At 34.7% G+C, this 24,413-nt stretch overlaps 2 protein-coding genes across 3 annotated transcripts in view; both read left to right on the top strand.

Annotated features, from left to right (window-relative positions):
* Positions 1–24,413, top strand: part of LOC129748909 (breast cancer anti-estrogen resistance protein 3 homolog) — a 353,061-nt gene that overhangs the window by 22,825 nt on the left and 305,823 nt on the right. The window lies entirely within an intron of this gene.
* LOC129741558 (uncharacterized) overlaps positions 7,750–24,413 on the top strand; it is a 91,892-nt gene continuing 75,228 nt past the window's right edge. Inside the window, exons 1-3 of the mRNA XM_055733299.1 lie at positions 7,750–8,028; positions 8,191–8,331; positions 15,381–15,480. Coding sequence (XP_055589274.1) covers positions 7,815–8,028; positions 8,191–8,331; positions 15,381–15,480 — 455 coding nt within the window. The 5' untranslated portion in view covers positions 7,750–7,814. The remainder of the gene's footprint in view (positions 8,029–8,190; positions 8,332–15,380; positions 15,481–24,413) is intronic.

The raw sequence follows: 24,413 nt of genomic DNA on the forward strand, positions 1-24,413 counted from the left end.
CGAGACATGGATATTGCTCGAGGAGGACCTGCGTACACTCGGAGTATTCGAGCGACGAGTGTTAAGAACCATCTTTGGCGGCGTACAGGAGAACGGAGTGTGGAGGCGAAGGATGAACCACGAGCTCGCGCGACTCTACGGCGAACCCAGTATCCAGAAGGTGGTGAAGGCTGGCCGGATACGCTGGGCGGGACATGTTGCGAGAATGCCGGATGACTGTCCTGCAAAACAGGTGTTCGCCACGAATCCGGTAGGAACAAGACGAGCGGGGGCGCAACGAGCGAGGTGGTTAGACCAAGTGGAGCGTGATCTGGCGAACGTGGGGTGCCCGAGAAATTGGAGAACGGTTGCCATGGACCGAGTGAATTTTAGGAATTATGTTCGTCAAGTTATGTCGTAAGACGGAATACTATGTAAATAAAATAATAATGAAATCTGTAAAAAATTTCTAGACGCAATAATGACCCAAGACCCCGTCTCACGACACAACCTGACGAACAAAATTCCTTCAATTCATTCGGTCCATGGCGACCGTTCTACTACTTCCTTGCTCAACACCTTTATGCATTTCATACGGTAATTTCAATGAAAAAAAATCACCGTTTATAGAAAAAAATTAGGCTTCTCCACAAAATTTAAAAGAAAAAGTAAAAAACATTTCGAAAATGGGCACAGGAAAACAAACGATATGGTTATATAAACAATTATTGCCTTAAAGTTGTTTTTAATGTGGCCCGCCGAAAGAATTTCAAATTAAATGTGACCCATTGCTTCAAAAAGTTGCTCACCAATGATCAATGAAGCGGCTAATACTTTGGGACTGGGCATTAGGGCTTTGGAAGGGTCGATGAGACTTAAAATCTAGTGCATAATGTACGTTTTAAGTGTATCAACAAATTTTAATTCAAAACTAACAATGGTTTAGTATAAAAACAATTTTTTGATATGTTTTAAACTAAAAACTTTATAACTTGTCACTGAATAGAGATAGAATGCTGAATAATTCACCAAAATTTCATGATGTGATGAAATATTCAATTTTTAAAACAAATTTTGGATTTATCTCTTCAAACATAAAAGCTAGTGGTTTTATTTTTATCGTAGTAGGCTGTGACTAATTTTTGATACTTTCACGTTATGGGGAACAGTCAAACTAGCTAATGTTCTGAAGCAATGTTCGGAAAATCGCTCGAGAAAAGCAATCAGGATTGGTTTCTTGCTAGAATACTGATATCTCCGAGTGCTGTGATACGCACGTGGTAAAAGTATCCATTGAATATATGTCGAAAATCATCACTTACTTGATACATGAAAATATAGGGTCAAGTGGGGTAATTCCGAACAAGTGCCATACGCGCTGCTGTGGGGGATGAATGAACACAAAAAGTTCCAAAAGTGATAGTTTAACCAGGCTTCATTTTGCTCATCCTGACCAAAAAGAAACAGTGAACTTTGTGATCAGTGAAATGAATTGCTCAGTGAAGGAAGGGCATAGTTTCGCTATTCTCATCGCTCCAAAGAGAAAAAGAAATGCAAATCGCATATGAAATTTGGCCGTTTCACCAAATCACGTGGACATCTTTAAAATGTGATTGAACTGTCCTTTTTCTACTTGGAATTATGGAACATTGGCCCCAGCATTTGTTAAACTGTTTAACATCCAATTGATAGCTATAAGCTGTTTCCGATCTGTTTTCAAATCCTAATGATATCATTTCAGATGTTTTAAAAAACTGTTACCCCGTGAAACGGAAATCGTTTTCGACAATGTTCAATGTTTTGAATATCTGAACACAGGAAATCCAGCTGGAATGTTCTTATCTCCTGTTTTATATCCAGTTTAGGATGCTTTATCTGGATTTGAAAAAAATTTGAAAATTTTTATTCCCACTGACTCACAGATGAGTGTTCATATTTACCCCATAGTTTTCGTCCTATGGGGTAATTATGAACACATGTTAATATTGATTTCCTGACATTTCTTTGGCCTTTTTATGGTCAAATGTTTTATTCATCAACTTAGGGGGCCATTTACTAATTACCCAAGCATTTCCAGACCTCTTTCCCCCTCCTCCTCTCGTAAGAAACCTCCCACCCTACCCCTTTCTGTAAGATCTTAACACATAAAGCATCGAGAAGAAATCTTATTCGGTAAACATCAATACTCGGCATTCTATATCACAGAAGAATCCACTGGACCCAAAAAATTTAATATTTAAATAAGGTCCGCAATGTGTTTAGTGTTAAATTTGAATTTTTGAGAAATTGATTGTTTGAAATGAGATTCGGATTTAAAAAAGAAAGCTATGCCAGTTCTTGCAAGTCTTTGAATAAAACTTTTGAACACAATTTTATCAAAACTGGAAATAAAATTTCAAAAGTGAAAAAAGTGCATAAAACAGAAATTGAAAAAAAAGCTCAATTCGTAACCACATTTGAAAAAGTCTTCATTTTGTTTAAAAAATTAGTGATAAGAACTTATTTCTTGGTGATAGAAAAAAGGCAGTCAAATGTTTTCTTAGATTAAGTGAGTGGTGCGTAAGCATAGTTTTACCGGTAACACCAAAACAGAAAACGTGTATCCCAGGAATAGGTTTTTAATATCGAATGTAGGTTTTACGTCCTTCCAAACCAGTTTTTTTGGTATTGATAACTAACAAGGTTATAAATTAAACTTCAAGAAATGTTTATTTGACTTAAAATAAAATTCACCATTTGTTTGCAAAAGGTTTGCTGCTCGAGCTTTTATTCATAACCGCGTTAAATTTAACATTATTATGAACTTTAAATCTCTGTGGTCAACAGTCAAATGTATGAAAATTTTTGATAAATATAATAGGTGAATAAGCCCACAAAGCAAAGATCAAAAAGTTCAATTTTCCTGTATGTTTGGACAACTTGCTGCTATTCAGAACATTAGAATTACAGCAAATAATAATTGTTTATGTGTTACATTCGGATAACAAAGATCCAAAATCTATTTTCTTGCAGTCTTATTTTTAAACTTTGATACTTTTTTCAATGTTAATTTGTTCGAATATTTTTTATTTTAAATTTTTTGCAAAATTAATATTTTTGACTGAAGATTTTCTCTTTCAGTTTGGTGAGAAAAACTTCTGCAGTACTTCAATTGTTTTTAGAGAATAGAGCTACTAATGTGAAATTTCGTAGATGTGATTAAAAAAAAATTAGAGTAAATATTTTCAAAACAGTTGATCATATATAAATGACAAGTCTAGCAAAAAATGGCTGTTCACTGATTCAAGAAAATTTCAATTAGTGTTTTTGTGAAACAACCATCTTAAAAGAATTTCGAATTTTCTGTATATGTATAGGTTTCAATTTTATGATGCCTGAAAAGCCTAGCTCACGATATATAGGTGAAGACTTGATGTTTGCTGCGCATAACCTTTAAACGGATGTAGTCTACCTAACTCGCCTAAAATTAAAAGACCCCAGGATTTGAGAAATTCATAAATGACTGCAAATCGACTCAGTCAACTAGACATGTCGTAGCGAAGGAATCAAGCACTTGGTGTCGGAGACCTCACACAAGGTTTACCTACTCCTTTTTTTTTAAAAGGTATACATTTGGTCGAGCGAGCCCAAAAACTGCACTAATGGAACGCTTAAATTGATTTGAAATGTGATTTATACAATTTTATTGTATGTTAACATTTGTTCTCAATTAAAATGTGATGAAATAAAGCAATTCTATCTATTCTAACTTCAAAGTTAAATTATATCATCTGGTGACTTCAAATTTTTGATGACCCTATTTTTTCTATTTTGCGAATGATACGCAAAAATTGCGTAGTTATTTCAAAACCAGTGACATGATCATTTTACTGTTTCTGTTATTTCGTATTCTCAACCACGATCTAGTATTCATTAAGTTTAGTAAAAGTGCGTTCTTGTTATTGCAATTGATATGAGCATGGTCTTCTGAAGAACATGTTTACCTATATAAATCTTCAAAAAGTGCTAGATTCAGATGTATTTTCTAGCTTGAAAATCGTAAATTTAAGTTATGATTTCTTTCATTCAACTTTTAAGCAAAAATTTACGAAAAGAAGCGCAACTTAAAATATTTGAAGAGTTTTCGTTGAAAGTAGAAAAAATTATTATGAAGTCAACTTTTAAGCAATGAATCGAAAGATCGCATCAATATCGATATAATTTTGATAATTATCTTAAGACCATTCAATTTTATGAGCAAAAAATTCTATTCAAAACATCAGGCGAGTGCTCTTACTTCGGCCCTTGAGGCAACTTTAAAGCTTAGTTCTTTTAGAAATGGGACAGTTACGAAACCATGTATCTCAAAAACCTTTCGTTTGATCTAAATACTTTCTATGATGGAAATGAAGGTTATCTTATGATAATTCATGAAAAAATTTGAAAAAAATTATTTATCGTTTCTTTGTAAGCATAAATTCTACTTTATTCTTGGTACCTCCCTTCGGCCAGCGCACACTTTTTTCATTCATGATAATGATAAGTTTTTCAAACTAATATTTCATCTTATCTGTATTTTAGGTGGCTACATCCTCCTGCTTCAATTTCTGATACTTTTCGGACCAATACTTCTCTTTTGAAAGAAACTGAGGCCAATTTAGTGGATACAGCTGTTTCGAAATTAACAAATTTGATTATTTTTGAGCCACTTTTTGAGCGTTTTTACTGGAATTTCAGCTGGCAAAATCTGACGATAACGAAGTAAAACCATGAGGAGATTGAACTTAAAGTATAATCGGTTAGTATAGATCATAGGTTGCGAAGGGTACATAAAAGATTACTTTTTTTTAGGCTTTAGAAAACAGTGAAAACCATAGTTTTCGTTTTGAAAATTATTGTTTTTTTTCCACAGGAGCATAATTTTGGAAAATCTTTATATTATATAAATAGCAAATACATACTTTAATATACTCGAGACCTTACCACGAGCAGACGTGGTATAGGATTCAAACGCTGGAATTTGTATAAAATAGGGTATTTCATGAGTTTTGTCGTTCATCAGAAATCATCTGTCCAACAGCCTCGGAACCAGATATACAGCTTACGAGCTATGGATCTAGCAAAAATTTGTTGCTTGAGGTTAGGTTTGAATGACTCATTAAGAGGCAACTCTTGCAGCTTATCGTAAATTTTTTTTTTGGAAATTTCAGCGATCCACCCATAGTTTTTCGCTACTTGAAAATTAAAAATGCTGGTATGAGACTTGACATCCCTGATGGCCCTTAGCCGAAGTTACCGATCATATGCTTCACTCAATGGTTGATTTGAACTTTGTGGACATTTTTGACAGTATTTGCATACTTTTCCACCAATCTTACACAGTAATTCTTCGAATAATCAACGGTTTTGTCAGCTTTCAATTTGATAATGATGGATTTTTAATGAAACTGTGCAATATATTTTTTTTCTTTTTCTCTTGCATTGTAAATATTTCAAAAACGCGTGAATTTTAAATTTTGAAAAAATAGGTCGGATAGTACTTTTTACAGGCAACAAAATGCTGTCGAAAATTTGAATGTCCGATTACTAGTAAACGTGGTATTAGCAAATGAAAGTGTCCCATTTCTAAAAGAACTAAGCTTTAGTCCTAAAATGCCGAAAATCGGAAATAACTCATTTCGTATGCATATTTTCAAGACACTCCTGTGCAAATAGTGAACTCTTGTTCTTCCTTTATCCTATCATACAGCTATTCGCCATTAAAAATTAATTTTAATAAAATTTTTAACGATTTTAAAAAAGTGTTTTCTCTTCAGTGGTAAAATAGACAGCTCAATTAATGGGAATTATTTAAAAGGAAAACTACCAATGCTGTGATGAATATGAACTTTACTTAATTTTTTTCCTAAAATAATAAAAAAAAAACATTGGAAAACCCGGAAAACAGGTAAAGGGTCGAAAAATAGGGCACTTTCTGCCATGATGTTGCCTATTTAGACCAGACATCAATTTTATCCATACTACTTATAAATGAAAATATTGTCAAAAAAGAAAACGATTATCTTCAACAGGAGTTTTTGGGCAGCTTCGACAATACAGAACTATAAGTTCTCAAAATAAGATTCCGAACCAAATGTCAGCTTCCTAGCCCACATGACGGCTGAACTTTTTGAAGACCTATGGGACGAGCAACGAGCGTAAAAAAATGCTCAGCATTGGCCACCACGACATCAAATCTGCTTGTGCAACTATTGAGCTATTATGTTTTGATGTCACTTATTTCAAACTTTGAAACTTTTGGATCTCTTTAATCTTTGATTTGGATTTTGTATAACCGCAGAAATTTCGAACAAATTCGATTGAAATGACGAAAAGCGGCATTAAAACCAAAACCAGGTGCTAAGGTGGACAACAACTGGCAAATCGCCGTATCATGAAAACATTTTTAGGCTTGGTTAACGCATTCTAACTTTCTTAATCGATTATTGCGAATTCAAGCACGAAACTATCATATTTCAGAAAAATCATTTTAAACTTTTGTTTTGAGATCAGAGACGCTTTAACCTTTACATTGAATTCGTTTCACAAATTCTAATAGTTTGTTCCTAAAAAGGAATGAATTAACGAGTTGAATATCGACGGTTCAATTCTTATGTTTGATCCTCAATTATATCGTTTGTAAATTTTATTTCAAATTGTTACCAAGCGCGGGAGGTGCCCAAGACGGTAGCCCCAGTACTTACTGAGTGGCTGCCTTTTTCCTTCTTTAGTGCCGTTATCACCACGAACTGTCACGCTTATCGATATTTACGATATTGCATGAAGCTCGCTCGCTCACCCTGCTGACCTAATGAGAGTTGTGGTTTCTCAATCAGATTGGAACCTACCGGATAGGTAGACAGGTACCTGGGTAAGCTGTTCGGTATGTTTCTTTACGTTCACTATTTCTTGAATGAGTTGAGCGACCTTTGAATGTGGGCGTCATTTGGCAGGTAGATTGCCATAGAAATTCCTTACTAAAGGATGCTAATGAGTTTAGGAGTAGAAAATAAATTTGAAGAGGAACTCTCCAGAAACGAATACAAAAATATAATCTGCACTACATATCAATTGTTAAGTTTTTTATCTGTATTTTCTTCTTAAAACGTCAAATAGGATCAGACTATATGAATTATCAAAAATTAACTTTTCATAATTTGAGCATGTTTTAAAATGCACAAAAGTCTAATTGAAACATCCCACAGGTTTCCGGCCGTTTAGTACCTCGACAGCCTGTCGCGGAAAGCCGTAACTCACCGTAGCTTATCGCGTTAATTAAGATTTTTGATATCAACTCTCACACGACCAACGAATGTGTGCGAATCAAAATACAGCGCACTCAACGCAGCCGCCCGCCTCTTGCAGTGAACGAGTTTTGCGTATGTTGTGTCAGGCTGCATACATGGGGTACGCAAGAAAAAAAACCTATCTTTGTCGCCGCGATACATCCGAGATTTTGAGTGGACATTCTGTCGGTCGTGGTACCCCGTAATTGAGATCACGATCTGCGAGGGTATCACACTGAGATTTGCACTGGAAGAGTGGTGTGTCGTCCACAAATCGCTTACAAGCTGGTCCCATATGGAAGGAGACTTCAAGAATTTTGGACTGACTGGGCCTCAACAGTTTTGACCCAGCTGGAGTGAAGCCAACAGCGTTTGACCGATCGGAGTCGTGATCGTTATCAACCTTTGATTTTGTGGGACAACAGTGTTTTGATTTAGAAAGATTTATCATCAAAATTAGTTAAACCATCCAGATGGTTTGCAATCAACAAGTGAATTTGTGAGCTTCAATTGAACAGGCACCGAGTGAATATGCTTCCGAAAAGTGGTGATAGAATGTCCCATCCTGTGGCACTTCGTGCTCATGCTATTCCATTTCCGGCTTCGTTTGAAGGTATCTCCTGGAGTCACAAATTTGGATCTCTCAACCGGAGGCGACGTCATGATCCGTCGATGGTCATCACTTCCTGTCCGCATCTGGAAGTGCGGGATTGGCTGAAGCGACTGAACCTGGAGGACTGTTATGGTAAGAAATGTTTCAAACTTTTTTTTTCTTTTCAGTCTTAGCGTAGTAATTACAATTTTAGAAAATTCGTTTTTAGCCAAGTTTTTTCGACGATTATTATTAAACTATTCCTATAAATTCATCCATTGAAAAAGTAACGACTATTCTTCCCTACAATTTCAGAAAAATTCAAGCAGTTCAATGGCGTGGAGGACTTCCTGTACTACAGCGAGGCAGACATTAAGAAATTGGGCATCCGAAACAATGCTCATCGGGCGCGGATCGTCAGCAGCCTGGTGGCACTGCGGGAAAAACCTTCGACAGGTGAGTTCATTTTCAAAAACTTTCCCCGGGATGATTCGGAACACACAGTTTGTAATATTTAAAATAATAATCCAAATGACAACTCCACATTTGTTATGAACTGCTGAAGTGCTGTTAAACTTGTTTTGAAAATAGCGCCATCCTTTATTGGCAGATAAAATTATAAATCCCTTATAAGAGATATCAGTTTTTAATTGTACAATTGAGAACCAAGTGTAGTAACGTTGAAGAACTTCCAGCAGCCTATTCATGTTGTTGGCTTTTAAAAAAGAATTGAAGAATGAAATGAAATGTTTAAATTTCAGTTTGAGACTTTAAATATTGACAAAAAATTTCTTCTTTATACGAGCTTTTTTCATAGAATGAGTGTTAGGGTAGGGGGTATTAGACTGAGTCGATTCTCAGCAACGTTTTCATGAGTAAATTTGAACTTTTAGGTTTGTATGGGAAAATTGAATATTTTGTACTGAAAAATCAACATGATTTTTGTTTCTTTTGTGAAACCTAGCCTGCTAATGGTTTTTGTGCCAATTTATGGATACTTTAAAGGAAATTTTCCACTGAACAACTATGTCCACAACTTCGTATTTTATTAGGTTAAAATTTTATTAGGTGTTGAATGGGGGCACGTCATTTGGCATTGAAAAACAATACATTCCATTGACATCACTGCTGGGTGCATAGCGTGGTAATGCATGACTACTTTCCATGCAATTCTTCGCGAGGCACCGGCAGTGATGTCAATTGAATTTATTGTTTTTCAATGCCTAAAGAAACCCCTGTTAAATAGCTTAAATAGCTTTTGGACAAAGTAGTTCAGCGGAAAATTTGCTTTAAAGCATTTATAAATTGGCACATCAACCATCAGTAGGCTAGGTTCCACAGAGGAAAAGAATATGATGTTGATTTTTCAGTACAAAATTTTCCATTTTCCAATACAAACCTTCAAGTTATAATTTACTCATATAAACGTTACGTTAAAATTCTGCCAAAAATGATGGATGAGTTTTAAACCAAGACGCAGCTTTTATTACCCCAGGATTTGAGAAATTCAAAAATGTCCTCAAATCGACTCAGTCTAATGGGGAATGAGTGCCTTAGAGCTACATTCAAGAAAACATTCATAAAAATTAGTATTTTCATTCAATCTTTAATTTATACTTCAAATCAAATATTAAAATCTGAAAATAGCAATAATTAACAAGTCCGATGTTATAATGCGCAACAGTTTTTAAAAGTATTTTTTTCTATAAATAACGCAGGAGAGAGTTGGTATCATGAGCCTCTTTTTTCTTTGCTCCATTACTTCTTTATTGAAAAAGGTATAGTAAAAAAAATAAATGGTACGGTTTTCAACATAGCTATCGTATTATTAGGCTTTTTATAGTTTAAGTTAAAAAAAAAAATTCCCCGAGTTATATAAAAAGAATTTTATTTTGGATTTGGGCTATTAAATCCCCAATTACCAAACAACATGCAAAGTTTATCAGTTGAGCCGAAACAGTAATTTCATAATACATTTAGTTTTATCGAAGCAGTTTCCGGTGAGGAAATTAAAAAGATAATTGTGTGTGATTAAATAGTTTCAAAACATGGCTCGTGAACGTTTTTTTTTTGAAAATTCTTTAATTAGGTTTCATATTCGTCTCTTTCGCATTCAATATAATTGATGAGATAATATTTTTCATAACTCTTTATTTGGCATAACAAAATCTTTACTGACATATAAAATAAATTTTTAGTTATGAATGTGTATAAAAATACCAAACATAGGTGGCCCAAGATGCCCCACAGTATATGTGGCCCATGAATTCCCAATCATAGCTTTTGCAAATTGGCTGCGTTTGAGTGACTTATTGCTTTTCCATGAGAAAAAGCAAGACAATACTATGATCATAATGATAGGCATATTTTTGTTGTGAAAATCAAGTTTCCACCGACGCTTTTTTCGAGCGCTTGTTTAGTTATATAGATACCTTCATTTTTAGGCTTGTTAAATAAAAGTAATGATGTTTGAAAAATAAACAAGTGATTTCTAAAGCTTTTTTTAAAGATTTTTTTGTATTTAAACTCCAATTATAAGCAAATTAATTAAGACCACAATCCTAAAAATAAATCCAAATTTCATTTTATATTTATGATTCCTTCTTGTTTGTGTTGTCAAATTGTCTCTGAGAAAGTACACAATTTTAATTTTGAATCAAGAATCAAAATTATGGAACTGCGATCTACAAATTGATTCCTGTATGAAATTCTCACATTGATATTTTAACCTATAATAAACCTTACTTCGAGCTGAAACTGAACTTTCAATACTGTTTCCTTTTATGAAATTATTTTATCAACTATATCGGGGAAATTTTATATTCTTTGAGAAAGAATATTTAAGAATTGAAAGATTATAGACGGATAGAAGATTAGAATAAGGTGAAAGATGTTGAAAATGAGCGGAAGGGTAATTTTAATTTGAAAAACTTTTCATCACATTTCATCGTTTTGTTCCTCACTGACCTACTACCTTGCAGTGGTAGATGCAGTGGTACGGGATAGATTTGTAGCTACCACCACACAATAGTAGGCCTAGCGTGGTTCGTCCCACACACAAGCGGAAGACTTGCAGTAGGGTGAACGAACAAAAAGATGAAATCTTTTCTGGTTCTTCTAGTTTATCCCTTTCAACGAATACCAATATTGTAAAGCTTTCGTGTGGTTTTTAGTCATTTGCAGAATTTTAAAGCTCAGTGGAAGCCGCCATCTTGGATTTGAAGATGTCGTTTGATAGAAAACTTCGACTTCTACTCGTTTGGTCCTTGCACACAATGCCCATATTGTGGGAGTTTCATGCGATTTTCAGTGTTTGACAACATTTTAAAGTTCAGTGAAAGCCGCCATCTTGGATTTCAAGATGCACCTGATATCGAAATTTGACTTCTTCTAGGTTTCCCTTTCACCAAATACCAATATTGTGGGCCTTTCATGCGATTCTCAGTGACTAACAGCATATCAAAGTTCAGTGGAAGACGCCATCTTGGATTTCAAGATGGCGTAGAAAAAAAATCAGCTTTTTCTAGTTTAGCCCTTTCAACCAATACCCATATAGTGGATGTTTAATGTGACTTTTTGTCATTTACAGCATTAAAAGTTCAGCGGATGCCGCTATCTTGGATTTCAAGATGGTGTCTGATAGCGAAATTCGGCTTCTACTCGTTTAGCCCTTTCACCAAATACCAATATTGATGGGGTTTTTGCGATTTTAAGTCATTTACAACATTTGAAAGATCAATGAAAGCCGCCATATTGGATTTCAAGATGGCGTCAGACAAATCGAAATTTGACTTCAACTCATTATTCCACGGGTGATTAACACCCAATCCGTTTTTATTTAAAATGTGTGTCCTCATTTACTGTGCTAAGGATTAACAACTCAGAAATTAGGAACTCATCCTAAGCGTGTAATTGGTTGGCTTGCGAGAGAAACGTCAAATCGTAGCTTATTTTGGGGTCATCATTAAACCATAATAAAACTATGAATTGACTCACGCCATGTTGGTTGCAAAATCGAAGGGCACAAAATGACGCTATGTTGATGGATTCACAATGCAAGCATTGGAAAATATTTTATCAGGCCTATTTTCCATCAATTCCATCATGATTGACCATCAGATTTGACGAGGCGCATTTATTTTAAGATACTATTTCATACACATTTTACCTAAAATCTTGACTGGCAGTACAGAAGAGGCTCATAATATGGTTTAAACATTGGTATTTTGGCTATTAATATTACCAGATCATATCTCAATAATGCAATCATCATTCATCAACCATTAAGGTTGCTGGAAAAAAAAAATAAAACTCCGAGAATTCACAAAACCGGAAAAAAATTCCCAACAACATTTTATAATAGCTTTTTAAAAGCTTTGGTGATCAACATTGATGACCAACAATGATATGTCATGATGACGTTTCTAGGGTAGGGCCAAATTGCCTAATTTGGGCTTTATTAGAGTCCAAGTGATGTTATAAAATGCGCTTTAGCTTTTTATGAAGATTAATGCTAAATATAGTCCAAACGAAATATTGCTGACCGTTATAAAGCTAAAATTGTTACTTGGGTAGGGTCTAACACTTTCAAAAAATCGATTTTTTTTATTTTCTTATTGTAAAACATTCCAAGAATGTTGTGTCAAATTTTCAAGTCAATTGAAGCGAAACTGTAAAAATTATAGGCCTTTATCTCCTCCTATCTAATACTGCAAGAAAGCAAGAGCAGAAACTTCAAACGCGTTTTTCTCGAAAGCGCATTTTTAAAGTCCGTGGACATCGTCATTTGAAAACTACTTATCCGATTCTTTTCAAATTTGGAACATATTTTCTACATATAAAATACCAGACCCCAACGTTTTTCTTTTTTTTTTTTACTTTGGGGAGATTTTACAGATAAAAAATGGCGTATTTTTTCGTGAAAAATCGTAGTTTTTACTTCAAACAGCCACAAAAATTTCATAAAAAATTTTTGAAGTTAAGTAATAACGTTGGGGTCAGGAAAAACATCTATTTAAAATATTTTGCTCTGATTTTTTGACTTCAGATGATTCTGTGCTGAGATACAGTGTCCACCGCAAATCCTGTTTTCTAAAAGGCATCCTCGAAAGTGCTCCGTCACCGGTTCATTTTTCAATATTTTTCTACGAAAAAATTACTAAATGTTATTTTAACAATGCTTTGTATAATGCAAAAAATTTGAATACATTTGTTTAAAGGATAGCTCTAGAAAAAAAAATCGTGAAAATGGTGTTTTTTTTTTACCCGTTACTACCTCCCCCCTTAAACAAAACCTTAAAATTCCTTCTGGGGCAAATAAGGTTTCACGTAGAAACAAAACATTTTTCGTATCGGTTTTCTTTACGAAACGTTTGTTGGATAATTTTAACACCATGATTTTGGAAAAAAAATACGATCCATCCATACACAACCAGAGAAAATATCGGATCGTGCAATAATTCTCAGCCTTCCCCATTGTTGTAAATAAATCCACTGAAAGATTTGTATGGAAATTACATAATCGGACCATGTAACATAATTTGATTATGCAACATTATTCGACTATGTGACATAATTTGACAAACAACGCCACTTGCAATGACCTGTAGGATCCACTGGACGCCTCCGCCGCTGGCTGTCTACGCTGCTGCCCGTCATCACTGCTGCCCGTCATCGCTGCTGCCCATCATCACTGCTGCCCGTCATCGCTGCTCACCGGTCCACGTTGCCACTGAACTACTGCAAATCGATATCTGAGTCGGATTACCACTGGACCTGGTGGGGTCCACACTCAGATCGAAGTGCAGCAAACGTCTGCTCAGTTCGACGGCAAACAGAGAAAGAAACCGAGTCGACCAAAGAGCCCTTTGTTTTATACCTTTCGTAGGTAGGAAAAAACAAAACCCATCAAAGCAGGCGATGGTGATGACGTCATAATCCTTTAGATAGGATGTCTTTGAAAGAGGCGTTTTTCGTGACGCGAGATCCGATCGCAAATTTCAATTTGCCCCCTATAGTGTTGCCGTAAGACGTAATTCTACGTCAAAACATGTGATAAATGCTATTCCAGACTCTAAATTCTGACGTCACTTTTTTCGGACTCTTGAACTTTTGGATCTTGTGACCAATGCTGTATGAGTGCAATCGACGAAAAAAAATCGAGTGAATTTGGTTGAAATGACTAAAACACAGCATAAAAACCAAAATAATGTGTTTAGCTGTGCAACGATTGGCAAATCACCCAACATATCTTTCTTCAATTCTTGCGTGAGCTTTCATTAAGTCGTATGGAACATCTGAAGAATTCACAGAAAACTACTGCAAAAGTTATCAAAACAACTTCAAAATTTGTATTTCACATACAGAATATGTTGTCCAGGATACAAATATTCTAGATAGAAAGAAGTTTAAGTTTAAGACTAGTTTAAGTCAGTTTTGTATTTTTTCATAATAAAACAAGATAAGAGTCACGATTTTGTCCCAACCGGGCAAAACCCGAGACTTAAATTACAAATTTTTCTCTAAAATCAGACCAATATTCAAGCAAATTTGGAAATTCTTCAATAAAAAATCATGCAGGAAGGCCATGATTCACATCAACATTCACAGATGTGTTTCCGAAATAATTGCAATTTTTTTTCAAGTAAAAGATGTAATTTTGTCAAACATTTAGAATTAGCCTTAAAAGAGAGTAATTACGAAAGTAGGTATTTATTATACCACTTCTTATAAGAAATTATAGTAGTCTAGAACTCGTTATTTATCAAATTACGAGTTTGAAAATAACGGAAATTGCTCGCATATATTTGTTTATGTTGTAAACTGCTTGCATGTATTCTTCCAATTAGCAGTTTGTCTCCTGAACGTTATCTTTGCTGTCCCATCTATTCAACCATTTTTCTTCTTGATTCACAAAGCACATCTTTTGTTTTTCCATATTATGAAGCCCATCTGAGGCTGACAGACTCGTTCTCTGATAACGACTCGTCTGGCGTACCTCAGTATCCACAGACTGGGGCCATCAGAGTTTTATTTAATGTTTTTACCTTTCAAAGCTGGACTGATTTTTAAACGTTACGAGTCATTTTAGTTGTTTATTTATTTAGTTGCTAATGCAATTTTTTTTGAATTCGAACCTTCTTCTAAGTAATCAGACTCATTAAAAGTGGGACTACCTTAGTAATAAATTACCGTCAATCTGTTAAATTTAGCACATCGTTCATGAATTATAGAAGATGCTTTTCTCGATCAACTCCCATTACAATTTCAAACTCATTTGCATAGAACGAAGTCTCGTGCATTCATTCGTCTTTCCTTTTCAAACAGTGCAAGGAGGAAAAATGAAAAGAACCACCATCAAAAAGCGATGCATATTGAAAACTTTCTGCTGTGTTCCCACCCATGGTATTGCTAACTATTTTCATATCTAGTCTATTCACCAATTGCAGCAGCAAATCATTAATGCATATCGTTTCTTTTATTCCTGCCCACTGAATCTATCACAGGTAGCCTGCATCGATCGGAAACGCTGAAAAAATCGATGCGCCATAGCATGGCAGCAGACTTGGCCAAGAAAAGTGCAACCGGAACCGAAGATGCGGCAACGTAAGTAGAATCATTAACTAACTACCTAGGAAAAGCGGCTTACATATTATCCTTTGCACTACTGCATCGAATTCTAGGTATGGTTTTTAGTTATAAATGGGTCAAACTTCATAAAACTTCTGATTCACGGAAATCTTTCTAAAAGTTTGGATGCAATAATATTTATCAGATATGTTCAACTCGAAGATCTGTGAAATAATTTACAAAAAAAAAGAATATTCTCAAATGACACACCTTATATGTTTGTTGAATGCAAGCATTTTAAGCGTTAGTCACCCTTATTTCGTAGGGTAGCGTTATTGAAATGTTGCATAGCACCTTGCGTTCTATCTTTTAAGCAACTATCAATACCGTAACGCCCCAAATTTGAACTCTGCATAGCTCTCCCCAGACAAACGGATAATTTGATTTTATGTGAAGTTGAAGTTTTTTTTATGGGTTGCGATGCTTCACTTTGATTACAAAAAATCCTTTTTTTAGAGAAGTTATGTTCAAAGTTCGCTGTAAATATTTCTAACGGAAAATTGGGTTTTGTGTAACTAGATAAAATGAATATTTTTCGATGAATGACAATCTACGCTATGATCATGCGCTTTGCACATAAACTGAGTTTATGTAACCCTCATATTATCAATCTGTTATCAAAACTGGTTCAAAATATCTTGATATAATCCAAAAGTAATGTCAATTTTTCTTCTTCTTATTTATTTATATAAAAAATAATAAAAACTAACTACAATATTATGAAGAGATTAATCACCGTAATTTTTGTTTGTTACTTTGATTTATCGGCCTAGCGGTGAAAAGTGATGTCCTTTTTAGTAGGGACATCTAAAGATTATGAAAATTTTTTATATAGATGGATAGAAAAAAAAAATGAATGAAAAAATGAATGAAAAATGAGTAGGAGAATTTCAAATAAGCTTTAGTTTGGTTCTTACCATTAAACACGTATTTACGACCTACTGTTTTAATTATTCGCGCGAACGTCATTTAGTAAACGATAGAATTTCTTAATGTATGTAATAAACAATTTTTTATTAAAGAGTCAATAAAGTTCAAAGAACTCAATGATCAATTTTATTGAAAATAAAAAAAAGAACAAAATAAAATGGTAATTTTTACATTTATGTGTTTCATAGCTGTTCCATGACATCATCGAGGGGATCCATCGTAGTTCTCGATTTCGAGTTCCTGGTCTTCATCGGAACGATGTTTACGTTTACGACCACGTTGCAGCGGGGCAACTTTTTGAAGAAGTTCTTTGTAGTAGTCGGTCTTTTGTACATATTTCATGAGTTTACGCAAATCTTCAGATTTTGCTTTACTCAACTTCATTCGTTCTGTATTTATGACCGGAATTGACAGTGTCGTCGGATCATGGGTATTATGTTCCTTTATAACGAGCATTTCTCGGAAACGATCGTCACCTAGATCATATTTGAATCTGACTAATTCTGGATGGTCGGTGCTATAGGAAAAGATCATTATATCGGCAAAACGAACCTTTTCTCCTGCAGTATCGTGTTTTGGGATTTGGTATCGGGTTTCAAGAACGCTGAACTTTTTGAAATCATCTAATTTCATTTGAACAACTTTCAGTGGGGTCGATCGTTGAATAGAGGCTATCATTACAGCCCAGTCCTCAGGCACCTCAATGTTGACCGTCAGTTTTTTCTTGCATCTTTCGATGGCCCCGTGAATAGTATCCACCTGCATGTGAGAGTGCCCAGTCATAAACTTATGGTCAACACGCATTGATCTTCCATCATTTTTACAGCGTTCAATAAAATTACAGAGACTGAACACCACATTCCGGTTCTTGTTTTGTCCTGCGCATCGATCACTATACATATTCGCATGACTAATCGATGTTGGCATATCTAGCAAATTCTTGATGAGACAAGAAGCAATCTCGTTAGAGCCTCGCTTCCCGATCGTCTCATCCCAGAGATAACAAGTTCCGGTGTTCTGTCCAAGGTGTGTATCGAAGATGGTTAAATTATAGACGTACAACTGCCTGCAGTAGAAAGCCTGGCCGCAAGTGAGGTATGGTGTTGGCAGTTGCTTCTGTAAATCGAACGAAAATGTTCGAATAGATGGATCATTCTGCTTCGCTGATATCACATCATTTTTTTTCGATCGATAGACTCGATTAGCAGCCGACAAATGCTCATCCAGATTACATTATGCGAGATTTTTTTCTGATTCAGAAGCATTTTTGATGAGACATCGTAGTTCATCACACCTACCGCAAGTGTCAATACTGGGCCTTTTGAAGCTCAACCCCATTGACTTGAATATGGCCAAATATGTACGTTAATGTACGGCCTGCAAATTATTACTTAGGCATAGCTTTCGATAGAGCTCATACATAAGAGACACATTAAGATCCGGAGCGAGATAGAGTTTTGATGTTTTCTCTCTGGTGTAATGGCTCGAATACAGGGGGAACGATCGAATATGATGTTTTATGTGAGCTTTTTGTTCTTCAGTCAATTTTCTTGCTGACACATTGCTCTCTCGCTGATCTTCGGTTACCATACCTGTAGCTTGAATTTTCTGAGCAATACACCTAGTTTTCCTATCTTTAATGTCAAATGTGCTCATAAACATTTTTTTGCACACAATCACACGATTCTTAACCCCAGGCAGATAATACGTGCGGCTGAATGAACGTTTTGAATTCAAGACCTACACACAAAAAAAATCTGAGTTTTACATTTGATGTAAAATTTGATTTCATGTAAAATTTTGGTCAGATGTATAGTATATTATAACGCAGCCCTGAAAAAAACCATGCGTTTCCTCATTCGGGTCAATTTGTTGTAATTTTACATGACTTTTGCTTGAAACGATGTTTGGAATCAGAAACGTTGCTGTCGCACAGGGTGTGTCTTATTGTTTGCCAATTTTGAAAAATGTAAAAAAGTGAAATCTTTTTAACAATTTTCACCAAAAAAAATTAAGTTTTATTGCTTATTGTAAAAAAAACAATTTTAAAATAGTATATTACTAGATAGAATTTCGTAGAGAGACGAACCAACAAAAGACAAAAAAAAATCCTAGACTTTATTAGAGAAGTGATATTTTGTTCTAAGCAACAGTTCACCTCTTGTCTTTGATTCATAATATTTTAAAAAATATATGAATAATTCTAACCGATAACATCGATACGAAATCTAACAATTAAAAATGAATAGCGCAATAAGCAATCAAACTTTGAGTTTAAATAAATATTGCACAAAAAGGTCAACAATATTCTCAATTTGTTGTTACAAAAGATTCAGCACAAGAAAGCTTTTGATCGCTTTATTCATCGATTTAAGTATAAACTTCTGAATTCAAAAAAATCAGGTTCTTAGATTTATATACAAGTGAATCGTTTTGAATTGTTCAATATTTATACAAACAAATTACAAGCTTCATGAACCCTTCCTCACATTCCATCATATTGCAAAGGACATTTCAATGTACAATGAACAAATAACAAGTATTATTAATCAAAAATCATTCTAGATAAACTTATTGCTACTTATTTTGAAAAGTAATGAAAAATTGTTTTCAAAATCATCCATCCAAAAAGTTGTAACGAAACTAAAAGAAAATTCAGACACACCCTGTAGCAGGATCGTTTCACAAACAAACACCGAACGGCCGACCGGTAAGCAGCAAGTTCGATTTGATGCGCGAAAAAAATGCTGATTCCAATCTTGAGCTTGTTGGTTTCAAGTTATCGTAAACATTATGAACATCTTTTAAACCATTGTCATGCTTTGTTATTAAGCTTATGGCAAGAATTTGATAAAATAATGATTCAAAAACTAAAAAGGGATAATGAGCCGGTACGGTTTTATTGTTATGGTCATGTAAATTCACAGTAGCATTTTTTTCTTTTCGGGAATTTACATTACATCATAAATAATGTAAATTTAGTAGAAACAACTTGTTCCAATTATTTGCAGGTTAAAACATGTAATAATTTAATACTGTGTATAATATCATCATAAAATTAGTGTCTACCGTTCAAATCAAGAGCAATTCACCATTTAATTCAAAAATGTAAATTTAAAAAATAACATTGACTTACCCGGGTACGTCTCGATCCATAAACTTTCATATGAGCCGCCAGAAATTGATTCTGGCCTGAACGTTTCAAACTAAGTAGATGCTCGAGGATTTTTCTTCTGATGGTATCAGAGTATTTCTGATAGCATTTACGTGAACATTCACAAGCAGGGCCAATTTGCCTGGCTGGACACGTCGTCCCATTTGTTCTGGTATATGACAATCCTTTTTCGCGCAGATTTCGATTCAAAATGCGCCGATTACCCATTCGATTAATCTCGGGAAAGGTTTCATTGGCATCTGCTTCAGGAAACGGACCCGATAGATTGAAATTCAATCCTACTTCGTTCGAAAAACAAAGCGGGTCGCTGTCTGGCATCAGATTATTGTTCCCGTCCGTGATATTCTCATTTATGAAAATATTTTCTAAAAAAAATAAGGAAAATCATATTCACGCAGGCAAAAAAATCTTTGAAATTCTTACCGAAATCTTCATCATTACCAGAAAAGTTCCCATTGTCTTTTTGTGATAGAACATCGCTAAATTTTTCGAAATATTCAGCCAGAGTCTGATCGTTCACCAGCATGTTTTCTCCCTCGCGAGAGCTATCTTGATTTTTCTCGTCTGATGGGAGCCATGACTCGTCAGAATCAGAAAAATCATGAAGATTTTCATCATCCTTTTCATGCTTCGATGTGTTACTGCTGAAAAATTCAACACCCGTTGAATTGTGCGAGGTCGTCGAATTGCTATGGCGTGTATCAGACTTCGAAGAAGGCCCTGGTAGTTCCAATGGGATCTGGGAAGGAGCGGAATCTTTAAAATAGCCACGCGCCGCGGTCTGTTCTCGATTTTTTTTTTGGCGTGGAGGCTTCAATCCTACAGAACGATGGCTGTACAGATATGTTCTGGATGAAACTAGCTAAAAAGAAAAATACCAGAGTTTAGGTATATGGCTATTTCTAAAATGACAACAACTGACCTTCGTTATTTTGAACCGATATTTCCGCCAAAGGCCGCCTAGTCGAGAGCGAAGGTTTGAGGCCCAAAACTTTGACGCAATCGCTATTCTCGTCATGCGAAAGGCTCAAGACTGGCATACCTGAGTATAGCCTTGCGTAGCACCGATGATGACGCCCCGTATTAATCCGCATCGAAGCGCTCGTAGCATTCAGCAGTTGCGGCAACTGATAACTGCGGGAGAAGCTATGGGTAGATGATCCGGGTAAATCTTGGGTTGACCAGAGTGGAAGTGACCTATAACTAGCTTCCGAAACCAGGGCTGCTCGAGACTGTCTATCATGGACGTTTCCATGAGACTGATCATCGCCGGTGTCTGCTTGCGGTCCATCGTTCCTTATTGTTTTGGCTGCCTCTGTAATTAACATGGTAAATTCTAAATGCTTACACAACATGAAGTATCGTTGAATGTACTTACCCAACAGTAAGTCGAAGCCATCCATTCTAAATCAATATGTACTTCAACTTTGGATTTTCCGAAAAACTTTTCGATAAAAGTTTATTTTGCAGCGAAAATGCAAAACGACCTAAGAACCCAAACGTTTAGCTGTCACTTAACGACCTTTGGTACCATGGCGAATCAAAACGTCGTAAGAGCCAAATACACTCGAATAAATTTTACGACTAATTTCGAAAAAGGTCACATGATAAAAAATAATATTTTTGTCGAAAAATCATTTTTACGTCTAAATTTCAAATCCATTTTTATTGCTTATTCATTAACTATAAGACACCAATTTTTTTACATGTAAAATATATTGCCGTTCATAATTTGCAACCGAAAGCTCAATTTTGTGTATATTGGTTCATACGACCTAATCAAAACAAACTCTAGAATTACTCGAATCCAACATAACATAGACCGGACAGTACGCTTTTACTGAAGCCATGGCCGTAGGAACGGGGGGTATTTTGGGGGTTAAACCCCCCCCCCCCCCCCATGAGGGTCCAAAATGTCATGCAAAATATTCTTCTCAAAACTCAAAACTTCAAATTCATAACAAAATCTTGATGAACGACTAAAGTTAATCAAGAACAACAATCTCGACTCAAAACTATGACCAAAACATCGAAATCTTATCCCAGATGCACAATTTTTCTACAGATTTTCAAAAATTATCTCACTTGTTGATAGGTATTTAAAGACAAAATAATTTGGTGCATGAATTTTGGGTACAGTCATTAGTCTCCAATATCGAATTTACAGTAAGATTAGATTCACTAAGGTTGCCTGATTGCCCGGAGAAAAATTCAAATTGCGTGAAAAAAAATTAGTATTTTGCGTCCAAAACAATTTTATCAACAAAGTTTATCCAAATAAACAGGCTGATGTGTTTCGATGAAAACAAACTGTAACATCCTTCATCCTACGTGTTTGCCTGTCTTACTTATGCCATATTCGTTTTCATCTGGTGGAAAGATGGTTGTGCACCAACTGCTGTCAACTTCATATAAAAAAAACGCTTTGACAGCACTTGGTGCACTACCGGTGCACCACCAGAATGAAAACGAATATGGCATTATACTCAAGGGATTGCAGTGGAGAGAGAATTCTTTGCACTTGGAATGGTAATGATCAAAATTCCATTACTGATAAACAAATCGTAACAATTTGCAACAATTAGCACATTTTCACTCTTTCTGAGCACCGGTTTCTCTCATTTTAACTGAAACCTTCTAATTCTTTCTAACAAATTGCAACAAATTATAACAAATTCAATCATTGGCTGCAAAATTTGTTTGATCATTGACGATGATTCTCCGTTTATCTCAGTCCCCTGCTTATACTGACCTTTGCTCTAGAGAGATCCCAATATTTATACTCTCGTTTACCTTGCTCTCGCCGCTCATGGCTCACTATGATGTGGGATTATCTTCCACCAGGATACCACACAAACTACTTTTCGAGTTTGGTTTTTATTGAAGAATTCCAAAATTTGACTGAATATTGCCCAAATTTTCGATTGTAAATTTTTAAATCGAATGCCAGAATTTTGCCACGTTTTTAGATAAAATATCCCAGATTTTCCTTACCCGAATAAGTGCGAAAAAATATCTGGAGAACTAAGGTTAGAATTACCGATGTTCTGGTTCCATTTTTTTTTTTCATAAATCTAAATTTGTTTCATGTGACCGGATTGATGAATTTGTATCCATTTTATAATTCTTGATTTTCTGTTTTTTTATTCAATTGAAACTTCAAAAAGTTCCATAATGGTGATCCAGAAATGAAATATCCTAGTCACATCATTCGGAATTTTCAGGCAAATTCTCTATTTGAATTACGAATAAATAACTAAAGTGAAAATTCATATAGAAATTCAAAGATTCAAAATTCGAAAGAAAGATTTCTGTTTAAGAATTTGGTCTGTTCTGTTCCTAGTTGTTGGGAACTTTTGTTTGTTTTTGTTTCAGAAACCGATTTTATAAGATAGGAATTCAAAATTTGTATACAAGTTCAAAATGCAAGAATTCATATTCAAATTTTCCCAAAACAAAATATAAAACAGGTAAAAACCACTGTTTTAAAATAAGATCTGAACTTATTTTTAAAATTTCGTTTCTTGAAAAATCATAGTTTCAATTCTTTTAGGATTCCAATAACGAAAAAAATTATTAACGATAATTTATTGTCGAGAAAATAATTTGTACTTCATCTTCAGGTTCAGGAAATATATTTTATTGATTTGTTGCTTAACATTATTTAGTTTGTAGATACTTCAAAAAAATTAACTTAAATGTGAATGTATCGAGTTTACAAGAGTTAAAAATAATTCTGAATAGAATCCCAAACAAGTTTTTCTTTCAAATAAAGCCTTATTAATTTTTAAAAGCTTCAAAAAAACTTAACTCTTTTAGGATTTATTTTCAAAAGTAATGATTTGAAATGAATAACTATTAATATAAAGGACCCGAATTATGAGATACTCTTAGAAGCACTTTTTTTTAACTATTCTTTATGTATGCATTTTTCAAGCAAAAATGTCTGGGAAAAGTTTTGCCATCAAAACCCACCCTATGAGGCAGTTCTTCCAACGGCCCTGACTGAAGCACAATATGATTGACCATTTCGATCCCTAATGAAGGTGTTATAAGGCACCAAAACTTAGGATTCAAATAAATTTTATAAGAAACTGGACTGATTTGCCGATTGTAAATTTAAAAAATACTTCATGAAAAACACTATTTTTGTATAACATCGTATATCTTTCCTAGAGTACGTGTAGTTTGTTTACAATGTAATGCAAGAATCAAGAAATATTAATCATCCAAAGTTATATTTGTCCGAATTTTCAGTACATCTCTGGTGATTTTTGAATGAAAAATTGTGTTTTTCCTTACAATTTTCCTTACAAAATTCAAGCTCGTTGCGCTAATTCAGGTCTCCATGAATCGCTTTCAAAATCTTTATTGCTGTTTTCAGTAATCAAAACAACCAAAAAAAGTCATGGTAGGTGCAAAAATTTATAAATTAAAAATTTCCATACAAATCTTGCAGCTCTCCTCTAATTTAGAATTGACTTATAGGCCTAATTCTTGGAATTTTGCTTTTGCATCAGTATGCTTGAAAATATATTTTTTTTTATAATTCTCTACAACTATCAGGGTAAATAATGAAACATTATTGGAAATGTTATTAAGAATTTAAAATGTTCGAGTTCAAAATTCCGAATAACAAACATTGCAAACATCAGATTCCGCATGCTAAAATCATATATTAAATATTGAACTCCGGAGTTCCGCGAAGGTTCAATTCTGATTGTCAGATCATGAGTCTTTTCTTATCTTCCAGATTTCGATCTCTGAATTTCTGCTAGAATTTCGAACTAAATACTAAATCATT

Source organism: Uranotaenia lowii, chromosome 2 (assembly GCF_029784155.1).
Source record: "Uranotaenia lowii strain MFRU-FL chromosome 2, ASM2978415v1, whole genome shotgun sequence".
In the NCBI taxonomy this organism is placed as follows: Eukaryota; Metazoa; Arthropoda; class Insecta; order Diptera; family Culicidae; genus Uranotaenia; species Uranotaenia lowii.